Below are 12,266 nucleotides of genomic sequence, written 5' to 3' on the forward strand. Positions count from 1 at the left end.
TGGATGAAGGATGCCAGTCCTTGTTGCAGTGTGCATGTGAGCTGGAGGTCTGTGGTTTGTTCATGCAGGCCATGACACTGAGAAGGCCTCTGGTGGAGTGTGACTTTTGAATTGTAAACCATGCTGTTGATTGAGCATGGCTCCCACAGCCTGGATATGCTGCCTTTAGTTTGCTTCTTCCAAATCCTTACCTGAGAATGAACCCACAGCTGTAGTTCTATGGCATGAAAACAAGTCACTTGCATTGACTGCTCTAGTCTCAAGATGGCTCTCACCCTCTGCCAAGGACAAGGGGTCCGAGCGGTACTTCCTGCTGGCCTGGAGCTCCCTGAGGGCAGCAGCCTTCTCTGCCCTGGTACTGTGCACATCATGCCAGAAAAACTCAAGTCCTTGCTGAGTGAACATAGATCTGATAACTATTCTCTGTGACTTGTGGAGAATGAAACCCAAAGCACCACATCCTCTGTGGCAAGGCTTTATGAAGCACAGGATTAAAATGCTAAAGCAAGTCGCTAACCATATATATGCTAACATATGGATGTATAAATTTCAATCTCTCATGCAAAAGGGCCACCGGCCAGCATGTGACCTGGAGGTCAAGAGATCGTTTGGTGTGGAATTTAGTCATCCAACTAGGAAACGAGATCAGTTATACCCAAGGAACTGGTTCTGTGTATTATAAGATTTGAACCCACGCTGGAACCAAGGTCTGATAACAATCTAAACAGTGAATCTGTGATAGACTAACTGGGTTAGTCACCAGAAGTAAACCTTAATCCAGGTTCTGATATTCTTAAAATTAAGTCTTAGAAAAGACGTGAAGGCATAAAAAAGTTTTTACTTGCTAAAATTTATTCCCTTCTCCAATATCTAAAAACAAACAAATAACACATATCACAGGTTTTTGTTTAAGTACATTATGATCTTGTAGTAGTCAAAAATCTTTCCGAACTAATTTGACCAGTCAGTCATCTCAATGCCCATACCACGGCTCTCATAAGGAGAGGAACTCACATATTCTCTCTGGAGGGTCTCCATCCCGCTGGCTTAGAAGGAGCAGGTGAAGGGCAGATGCCACTTGCATGGGGCTCATCACCAATGGCCCCCTCTGGCAAACAGGGCCACACAGCAGCCATTCCCATTCCCGGGTGACCCTAAGGCCCAGTATCCAAAATTCCAGTGGTTCCCCTCGGTCCAGCGAAACTGCTTCCACAGCAAGCAGCCCTTGAGGATGCCTCCAATCCAGAGCAGGGCCAGGCTGGCTGTGCCAGCGTAGCACTGATTGTGATCATTGGAGTTGTAGCTGCAGACGGAGATAAGGTAGCCTGCAGAGCATCTCAGACATTCTGAACTTCTGTGAATGTCACAGGGGTCCGTACTAACTGGGAGCAGCAGGTCTTGCACACAGGACTTGCCTGCACTACTACCTCCTTCAGCAATTACAAAGGTTCTCATCTATATTCATAATGGTTCACGGCCTAAATCTCTCAAACTCTGATAGGTGAACCTGAAACCACATCAACACCAACTCCTGCTCTGATTCCATCTCTGTCTGACCTGGTTCAGGGATAGAGGATGAGGGAAGGACAGAGTCACTCAGGTTTTCACAGTCCTGTGCCCCTTTCATGCCAGTCCTCACCATTACCTGATTCTTTTTTTTTTTTTTTTTTTGAGATGGAGTCTCGCTCTGTTGCCCCCGCTGGAGTGCGGTGGTGCCATCTCGGGTCACTGCAACCTCCGCCTCCCAGGTTCAAGCAATTCCCGTCTCAGCCTCCCGAGTAGCTGGGATTACAGGCACACGCCACCACGCCTGGCTAATTTTTGTATTTCTAGTAGAGACGGGGTTTCACTATATTGGTCAGGCAGGTCTTCAACTCCTAACCTCAGGTGATCCATCCACCTTGGCCTCCCGAAGTGCTAGGATTACAGGCGTCAGCCACTGTGCCCAGCCCACTACCCGATTCTTGACAATTTCTGATCCTATACCCAACAGAACTTAGACTCTGTTTTTATTTTACCTGTCCCTTTTGCTCCTTCCATTTCCATCACTACCTTTAGACTCATTTGCCTGCATATCCATTTTCAAAAGATCCTGCTCTAGGCCAGGTGCTGTGGCTCACACCTGTAATCCCAGCACTTTGGGAGGCCAAGGTGGGAGGATTGTTTGAGCCCAGGAGTTTGAGACCAGCCTGGGCAACACAGCAAGACCTCATCTCTAAAAAATTTTTTTTTAATTAGCCAGGCATGGTGGTGCATGCCTATAGTCCTAGCTACTCTGGAGTTAGAGGTGAGAGAACAGCTTGAGCCCAGGAGTTTGAGGCTGTAGTGAGCTATGACCACACCACTGCACTCCAGCCTGGGCAACAGAGCGAGACCCTGTCTCTAAATAAATAAACAAACAAACAAGCCTGCTCCTGGGTTTAGAGGCTCAAGCCACTGACTCTTCATATTGATCTGGACAGATCCAAACTTTCTATCCTGGTTTACTGCCCCCTTCCCCAAAGCCCTAGTTATAATATACAACTTTCTACTACTATAATGAAGGCAGCATAACAGAGTTCTGGACCTTCTACTAACTGTATAATTTTACCTCTTTGGACTCAGTTTTCTTGTGTATAAAATATGAAGATTAAAAGACAAAGGGAAAAAAGTAACATTTGCTGCATAGTTATTGTGGGCCAAGCAGACATTGCGTAACTCTTCAGTCCTCTTAGCAACACTGAAGGAGGAAAGGTACTGTCACTTCTGTTTTCCATATGAGGAATCTGAAGGTCAGAAAAGTCTGGTGAACTTGCCCAAGGTTGCCTGGTCTAAGTTGGAGTCCAGTCCCACATCTGCCCCATCCCTCTTTTCCCTGGTCCCTTTCTGCTCCAACATGCTCCTGTACTTTGCTTAACTGCAACCACGTGTGTCTGGGCTCCGACCAATCCAAAAAGGTTTCCAGTCACTCCAGTGAAGATCGTTTTCACTAGGGGGCCATGGGGCTTCAATCTCAGAGAACAGGCTAAAACATGTAGCCAGGCTAAACCGGAACACTGGCTAACACCGGAAATCTTGCGTTATCTGTGACAGTGATGTAAAAAGAAAGCAAACCCACAAAATCTGCTTCCATCCATTGCTCAAAGTCACAGAGCAGCAGCAGCAAAATCCTTCAGAAGATGGAAGCTCTTCCTTGGCACGCAGGGCGTCACAGTTATGACTGTGAGCTGCCACTACAGACACAAGGACGTGGTTCTCCAGACAGGGCCCTGATCAGTCCAGGCTCCAACACTTAGGAAACACTTTTTGGATTCTGTTCCTGACCCAGCTTGTCTGTCCCATTCTCTAATTTAGGTCTTCATTAGAGGTGACCAGCATGAGTGTTAACCTCCTCTTTACAACCCTGATTTTTATTTTTCTTAGGGACAAGGTCTCGCTCTGTTGCCCAGGCTGGAGTGCAGTGGCACAGTCATAGCTCACTGCAGTGTCCAACTCCTGGGTTCAAATGATTCGTCCACTTCAGTCTCCTGAGTAGCTGGGACTACAGCCATGAGCCACCACACCCAACTAATTAAAATAAAAAAATTTATAGAGATGAGGCCTTGCTATGTTGCCCAGGCTGGTCTCAAACTCCTGGCCTCAAGCAATCCTCTCACCTCGGCCTCCCAAAGTGCAGGGATTACAGTCATGTGCCACTGCACCCAGTCCTACAATCCTGATTTTTAAAAGGAAATTTCAGAAGGTATAATTTACAAAGAACCTCTGTGCTACTGCCTTAAAAATCAGTAGCTGGGAAACAGCCAGCGTGGGTTGTGATGAGAAGTGACCAAACCAAAAAGTGCGGATTCTTCTCATTTTATTATCCGTGTAAACTTTATTGGACAAGGAGGGTGATAAAAACTGTGCATGTGAGATGGGGGTGCAGAATGAGGGTGGGAACTGGCAAACCCTGCTTACTTGTTTTCAAAGTAGGAACACAGCAACAATATTCCACTCCGGCCACCAGCCCCCCGCAGCAGTGCCAGATGCACGGGCTCTTCACCGGTACCTTATGAAGTGAATCAAATTCCTCTTTCCCTGCCCTAGGTGTCCACAGGATGATGCTAGCTATATCAAAACATCTGTAATTATTAAGCACCAGAATTCCAGAGCTACTTTTAAATTTAAACTTTTAACTTCTTTTTTAAAAAGGCAAAGCAAGCTCAGTATCTATTTCTAAGCCCCACAAATTCTGAAAATCAGAGCTAAATCAATGTCTATAAACAGAGAAAAATCAGGAAGCCTCTATACTGGGCAGTAAAATTATAGATTTTCATTTCTGGCTGCATACCTCAAGTTTTAAACTGTTCTAGAGAGAACATATGTAATTATTTTAATAAGGCACAATGCCTTTACGCTAAGCTAAAGTCTTAAAACCACATGTAAGTGCCCCCACAATTTCTCATATAATAGGAATTACTCATTTCTTACAGTTACTGCTAAGTTATACATCTCTTAACACTGCACTTGCCAACAACTCTTCATGGAGATGGCAGCGCTGCCGTGACACATCAGGTACTCTGCCAGTAGAGAAGGAATGCCAGAACCTCACAGGAATCCCTTAGGAAAAGGGAGATTCCACTCATTCCCCAGCCTATGGGATTAGCTGAGGTGAAATATTAAGGTACCCTGACCTTCTAAATAGAAATCAAGTATAAAGTTAACTTTTCTCAGCTGTAGTTCAGTCATTCTATATTTATATTTTGGCATGAATTAGACTGAAGAATCTTTTATATATTTTAAGAGTTTCACATTAATGAATCCAAGAACTTGTCTAAAATAAAACAAAGACCTAGAATCCCATAAATAACAAAAATGCTGACTCCAGCCAGGGCTTTATGTGGAAGGGCACACACTCCCTCTGCGGCCGTCAGCCCGGGGGGGGTGGGGGAGGCCTTCCATCTCTTACATCTGGAAGCAGTAAATGGGGGGATCTTGTGTTTCACAATGTTCTTCTGCCTATCTGCTGAATGCGGGAAACACTGAAGGGTGACTGACTTGGGTAGGGGAAAGCAAGCGACCGCAGAGAAAACCAAAGAACAGGTGAGGAGTGGAAGCACCAGTGAGCATGCAGCCTCTTCATCTTCTCCACACCCTGCCTTTCTCACTAGGGAAGGCAGGGAGAGCAGGAGCACTAAGAATCTTCCTGAAAGGATCCTAAGGTTTCCTTACGCCATCCCTCCTATTAAGCCCTAATTGCCCGCGTTCCAGTTTCATTTTCCTAACATGAGAGCACGGCCTGCAGTTTGCCCAGGTCACACACAACCACAGCGCTCAGCAGCCCAGCCAGATGCGCCTCTTGAGGGTTGTTTCTTCATGTCCTGCCCCGAATTCTGCAGCCGTGTTCTTCCGTCAAGCTCTTACTCCAGCCCTATTCTATTTGAAATCCCAAAGTCCCTTCCAACAGGCTAGGGATATGTTCTAAGCGTCAGATGTACCACGAGTGCATTCTTTTGGTAACATTTGTTTGAAAACTCTCATTCCTGCCAGAATCTAATCCCTGTGAGAACAGGGGTTCTGTGCTGTATTTTTCCTTATGGAATCCTCCAGGCTGACCACAGTGCCTACCACAGCGTAGAAACTCAATGTCATTTCTAGAATGATCTTCCATGTGACGGGAGGTAGACACCCAACCGACACCCTCTCATCTGTCCCTGTGCCTATATTTTGCCCTGTACCTCTATTTACCACCATCAGTAATTTGGCACATTTCCATTTACAAAGTGCAGTTATAAACAAATATTTGATCTTGATGGCTATCACATTCAACAGGGCTCAGCTCATCTGGGGAAATGCGGAGAAAACGCACGAGGCAGGCTGGGCCCTCCACTCACCGCCACTTCCACTGACTGCATGGAGAGGTCGCATGGCGGCTTCAGGGGTTTGGGTCTCGTGGCGTACCAGAAGGTGGTGAGTGCTGCAAAAGCTCCGAAGCCCATAAGCGTGTTGGTCGGAAGAGTACGCACGTACTGTCGGAAGTCAACCAGCTCTGGCATTCGAAAATACCGGAACAGCTCGTGGGCTTGCATTGTCCTGTGTTGATAGTTCTCTAAGCTGAATTCTGTTGGGAGAGAAAAATGTCACGTTCGTTCCAGGGAAGCAGGACCCCTCTCCAGAACTCCAAAATTCCACCGGCCAGCCATCTAACTGGGTAGCTGCTCGGCCAGTCCAGGCATGAAACCCACAATCTAATGATCCGGGGCTTTTCCTGGCTGTCAAGTGTCATTTTTCTAAAAACACTTTAGGATTTCATTTTCATTCTATTTCTCCATGACCTTGTATTGAAAAAACCCCATTCTCTTCCTTTCATTAACCATATTAAAAAGATTTTACTCAGGAAGAATTCTTCCCATAAAAACTCAAATAAGTAGATTTAAGTTTCTATTTTCTTCTTTGCTACTATGTCTCTGCTCTCGTCCATCCACCTAATCAAAAACACTCGACTCTCATTGTCAAGGCTAATGGGAATATGAGTGAAGGGGAAGTACAAGCCCAAACCACCTAAGGGCCATCAGTTTCTATTTCTTCCAACAGATCTCAGAACAAGTTCCCAAACTGGTTAAACACACCAATGTAAATTTCACCTTCTGTACTCCTCACACGACAACAGTGGCAATATAAATGCTGGGAAACCCATAGTTGGCTATCTGGTAAGATGAGTTTCTTTTACACTCCCCAAGACATTATAGCCAAAAGAAACAAACAGATAAATTGGTGTGCATAAACTTTAAACCAACCACCAGATATCTACAGAGGGAATACAGCACAGTGTTGGAGAGAAAGTACAGAATAGTATTTGAGATCCTAGATGCAGCCTGTAATCCCAGCACTTTGGGAGGCCGAGGCGGGTGGATCACCTGAGGTCAAGAGTTTGAGATCAGCCTGGCTAACACGGTGAAACTCCATCTCTTCAAAAAATACAAAAATTAGCCAGGTGTGGTGGTGGACACCTGTAATCCCAGCTACTCAGGAGGGTGAGGCAGGAGAATCGCCTGAATCCAGGAGGCAGAGGGTTGCAGTGAGCCAGGATCGTGCCACTGCACTCCAATCTGGGCAACAAAGTGAGACCCCGTCTCAAAAAAGAAAAAAAAAAAAGACCCTAGATGCTAGAGCCAAATTCTGCCTCCCTGGCATATGAGCTGTATGATTTGGGACATATGACCTCCCTTCCCTGTGCCTCAGTTTCCTCATCTGTAAATGGAGAAGGAAATAGCACCTTATCTCACAGGGCTTTTCTGACTGCTAATTGACTCACGTAAAGAGGTAAGAATGATCTCACACACGTTAGAAAGTGCTCAAAAATATTAGATTTTATGATTATTTCCTGTACCAATGCTCTGTGATTCATCCTGAGTGCAGAACAAGTAGAGCACGCAGGTGAAAACACTGCCTACAAGGAGTGTTCAGACAAAATTAAGAAGCTTCTGCACAGCAAAAGAAACTACCATCAGAGTGAACAGGCAACCTACAGAATGGGAGAAAATTTTTGCAATCTATCCATCTGACAAAGGGCTAATATCCAGAATCTACAAAGAACCCAAACAAATTTACAAGAAAAAAAAACAAAAATTTACAAGAAAAACAACAAACAAGTGGGCAAAGGATATGAACAGACACTTCTCAAAAGAAGACATTTATGCCACCAACAGACACGTGAAAAAATGCTCATCATCACTGGTCATCAGAGAAATGCATTGTGGTTTTGATTTGCATCTCTTTTTCTTTGTTAAAATACAGAAATTTTCTGCTAAAATTTAAATTTAAATGAAATTAATTTTAAATTTAATGGTCTCTGTTTTACAGGCCATTAATACTACCAGAACCAACATAATGTATTTGCTCTGCTCATTCAATCTCTGCTACAATGAATCCATGTAAGTGTACACACACACACACACACACACACACAAACACACACACGAAATTTCAAGGTTTACCATGACAGCAAAGAAAGAACAGATAAGCAGATTTCTTCAGGCCATGGTTCTGGAAAGAAGGCACCAGCACTTAACAAAACCACTCACCATCTGTGCCACCAACAGCTGACTACTAGGTGACACCCCACTGCAGACACAGAAGAGGGCAGTGAGCCTGGGAGTGGGTGGGGGTTAGCAGGGCTCAGCCGCGCTCCCCCAGCCTACCAAGGTCTCTCAGGGCATAAGTCACATGCCGAGCCCCACGCTGCTGCCCACTGGGCTAAAGGTAACTAGCAGACAAAATCCACACTTGACTTCTCAGGAGAGCAGAGGGTGGAGGATAGGCCAATGGGCAGCCAGCAGCAAAGTCACCCCACTGCTCCACCCATGGGCAGGGACAGGCATCAGTGAGTGTTGCTGCCAGGACCGGTTCTGAAAACAGACACTGTTTTCTTTCTGCTCAGCTTCCCAATAAGAGACAATGGGCATATATTTTTTAAACCACTGAAATGAAGGATAGGATGCCGGGTGGTATGTTTAACCAAGGTAAGGCATACCAAGAAAGAAACAGATTGCCCAGAGCATGCTGACAGCAGATTTATTCTAGACGAATACATAGGAATTGAGCTACTCCCGTCACTGCATATCTGAGCACCTAGTGTGAGCCAGGCTTTGGCCAGGCGCTGGGAAGACAGTGTTGATGACCTGGTCTAGGCTTTCAGTGGGCTAACCTTCTAGCAGGGAAGATAAAAATCAAACAAGCAAGGTCTGCAAGGCACTGGGGAAGGCCTTTCTGAGGAAGGGATGTACACCAGGCGGGATAAGCAGACAAATCAAGTCCATGTCCTATTGACACTGAGTGTTCAGATTTCAGAAACAGTATTGCAACTCCACAACCTCAAAGCAGCCTTGGGAATATAATGTGCAAACTTGCCTTGCCCTCATATCCTTCCACCTCTAGTTGTCTTCATCACCCTGCAGCACTCCAGGTCTGAATAGGAAGTACTCACCCCAACACACACTGCCATGCCTTTCTCTCTTCTCTCCCCAAAGCTCCTACAGTAACTCCCATAAAACCTAGATTGTGTGAATTTGCAGGTGCTGTTCAACAGGATCACATCCCCGAGTGAGAATCTTAAATAATTCCTCTGTAAACAAATACAGTCAGACACAGGGGATTAATTCGTCTATTTTAAGCATCAGCAGTAGCCATGCTATAGACTGCTTTACACCAAGAAAGTTTATTAAATCTAAGAAAGAACACTTTTAAAAAAAAAAACTTCAGAAAATTATATATTTAGTAGCATGTGTACAAGAACATTTCATTAGATACTAATCTATAATACTAAGGGTTTGAATCCAGCCAAATTCCTATATTTAGTGGGTGATAATGACAAACTATAGCAGTTTAATTCATGCCTCTTAAATGGCAGCCAGGTAACAAGCTGCAGGCCAACTTCACTGAACAAACTGATTAATGCTATACATAGGAAAACTATAGTCTATGCATAAAGAACTAAGACAATAGCTCATTTAGATATGTGTGAAGAACAGCTCTTAAACAGACACTGATAGCATTATAAATCTTTTCCCTTCTATTAACTGCTATTAAGGAAAAGGCACTTGGGGTATTTAAAAATGGAGGCACACCTACATCCAAAGAAAATCAGGCACAAGAAATAGTCTTTCAATGCTGTATGTGAACATAAGCATTAGACTAAGGGGTCTCTAAGAAGGACTAAGACTCATACACTTGCTAACAAATGGTAAAACTCAGACAGATTGTATTCTTATTCCAGTAGTGTTCTGGTTTGAATATTTCTTTATTCTTTCAAAATCAAATTTCCACATAAACATCTAAGGAAATTTATAGCCTGGGCATGTAAATCATGCTGCTGTTTGCCAAAAATATAATTCAATTGGCTTAAAGGCTTAAGGAGCCAGTATTTCCCAGCTGGGAACACATAAGGCTACTGACAGCCAGCTTCTCCTTCCTCTACAGCCACTCCTGTGCACCCTCCTCCCCACTCTTACAGAAAGTGGGTTTGCTCAGCTGGGTTTTCTGTAAACCTGGAGTCTAAAACCACAGAAGGATAGGGAAGGTAACAATGGCCAAGGAAATCTGGGCACAAGCCCAGTGTAAAGATCCAGCACAGAAGATTCCTTTAAATAGACCTGGGCAGAGACAGGCATAGCGAGGCAGGGTGATGGAAACTGAACTGCACTGACTGTCAGAAACCGAAATCCTGGTACCCGTCTACCCAAACTTTGGATAGAACTAAAAATGCAATTAGCATTTACTTAGTGTTTTGGAAAGGCTTTCATATCCAGTGTCTTATCTGAACATCACAAAAGCAAAATGATGAGGAAGAAACCAAGGCCAGAGACTTATAAGCCTTCCCCAGGATGTTAGTCAAGAACGGGACACCAACCAATGTGACTCTAAATCCAACCTATGCTAATAATTCTTAACTCTGCTAAGCCACTGACCCTCTCCCCTGAGAACACACATAACTATCACAAGTCTCCTTTAGCCTAACCCAGGTTAGGAACCATGAGGTCAGGTTTCTAAAGTCCTTCCAGTACTCACACTCCCAGGTATTATGACAGCTCCCTCCTGAGGTCCACCTAAATGCTCAATGTCTTACAAAAACGTTAGCATTTATTGCATCACCCTGGCCTCTGAACACGTGGTGAGTTCAAGGCCCACTATACACAAAGGTTCACCTCTTCACCATTTTATTTGTACCATGAAAATAGTGGCTCAGGGCCAGAGGTGACTCACAAGGACATCATTCTCTTGAAGATACACATACACAAACATACACACACACACACACTGCCTCTGCAGTTCTGCAAACTTTTACTTACATTAACATTGTATTCTCTTCATGTCATTTAGAAACCAAAAACCGGGTGGTCTGGATGTTTCTCTCCTTCTAAAGTTCCTCAAGCTTTCATCAAGATGAATAATGGCAGTTTGATGGAATACTTCACTAGGAATGCAGCCCTCAAACAAACCCACATAAATAACACCCTTGCCCCTGCAGTGGCAAATTAAGAAAGCCTGACATCTTTCCTTAACGCAGCAACCCAAGCTGGCAAGATGCTGCCATTCCGTGCCCCGCCTCCTCCCCTTGTACAATAGGCTATTTACAGAGGCTGAAAGCGCCCCCTTTGTCCTTCACTAGCTGGGCAGAGCTCAGGCTTCAGGGAGGAACAAGAGAGCAGCAGCCAGGCCATTTGCTGCTCTTTCAAAGCACCACTCCAAACCTGTTGGATTCGTGCTCCTTAACCCTGGCTTGGCAAATTCCCTAAAGTTAGATTTGCTTAAGCCATTCCCTTTTGAACCAAAAGAGCAGTCAGGCTCTCCCTAGAGAGGGGGAGGTACAGCAGCTCAAAAGAGATGCCAGTCTCCCAGCTGGAGAGGAAAGCAGAGGTTGCTGTCCAAACCCTATCCCACTGATCTCCCTGACTGTGGTCACTGCTCTGGGCCCATCTCCTCACTCTGAGCATCAGGAGAAAGATTTGGGGTAACTTTGGGATCCCATAACAAACATGCAAGTGGTTCCACAGGGAGTCAGTTATTCCCACCCACTGCCTTGTGGCTTTTTCTTCCCAATTAAGTATAATAAATCTTAAACCCACTTAATTTTCATTAAAGTGATCTTATAGATCACCAATTGAATTTCCTAAGGACGTAAAAAGAAGAAACAAAGCAGATGCCCTGATTTTATTAATCTGACTTATTGAAATATTCAAGTCCAGCTGAATACTTCTACACTTAAACCACTCCCTGCCCATCCCCTTATAAAGTTATCAGAGAAAGAGTGAGACACAAAGCTTTGAACTGTTAACCAGTAAAATGAGGACCATACCTCAACCATTCACATTGGTCACAAATATCATATATGCCCCCCAAAATAAAGAGATCTCAAACACAATATGTCGAATTTGAACAGATAAATTTTTAGGATGCAGGGTCAAATATCTTATAGCAGTTTCTGTATTCATTAAACTACATCTCCAGTTAAATCACATGAAGAACTAAATTACTTTAGAAATACTGTTTTAAATTCACATTTCATTAGGCCGGGCGCGGTGGCTCACACCTGTAATCCCAGCACTTTGGGAGGCCAAGGCGGGCGGATCACGAGGTCAGGAGATCAAGACCATCCTGGCTAACACGGTGAAACTCCATCTCTACTAAAAATACAAAAAAAAATTAGCCAGGCGTGGTGGCAGGCGCCTGTAGTCCCAGCTACTTGGGAGGCTGAGGCAGGAGAATGGTGTGAACCTGGGAAGCGGAGCTTGCAGTAAGCTGAGATCGCG

At 44.6% G+C, this 12,266-nt stretch overlaps 1 protein-coding gene across 25 annotated transcripts in view; it reads right to left on the minus strand.

Moving 5' to 3' along the window:
* ACSL1 (acyl-CoA synthetase long chain family member 1) overlaps positions 1–12,266 on the minus strand; it is a 71,518-nt gene that overhangs the window by 42,145 nt on the left and 17,107 nt on the right. For 13 of the 25 annotated variants that reach the window (XM_016950997.3, XM_054682682.2, XM_016950995.4 and 10 more), the window contains 1 exon segment: positions 5,853–6,079. In XM_016950997.3, the coding sequence (XP_016806486.3) occupies positions 5,853–6,047 (195 nt within the window). In that variant the 5' untranslated portion in view covers positions 6,048–6,079. 25 annotated transcript variants of the gene reach the window in all.

The sequence above is a fragment of the Pan troglodytes genome, chromosome 3 (assembly GCF_028858775.2).
Source record: "Pan troglodytes isolate AG18354 chromosome 3, NHGRI_mPanTro3-v2.0_pri, whole genome shotgun sequence".
In the NCBI taxonomy this organism is placed as follows: domain Eukaryota; kingdom Metazoa; phylum Chordata; class Mammalia; order Primates; family Hominidae; genus Pan; species Pan troglodytes.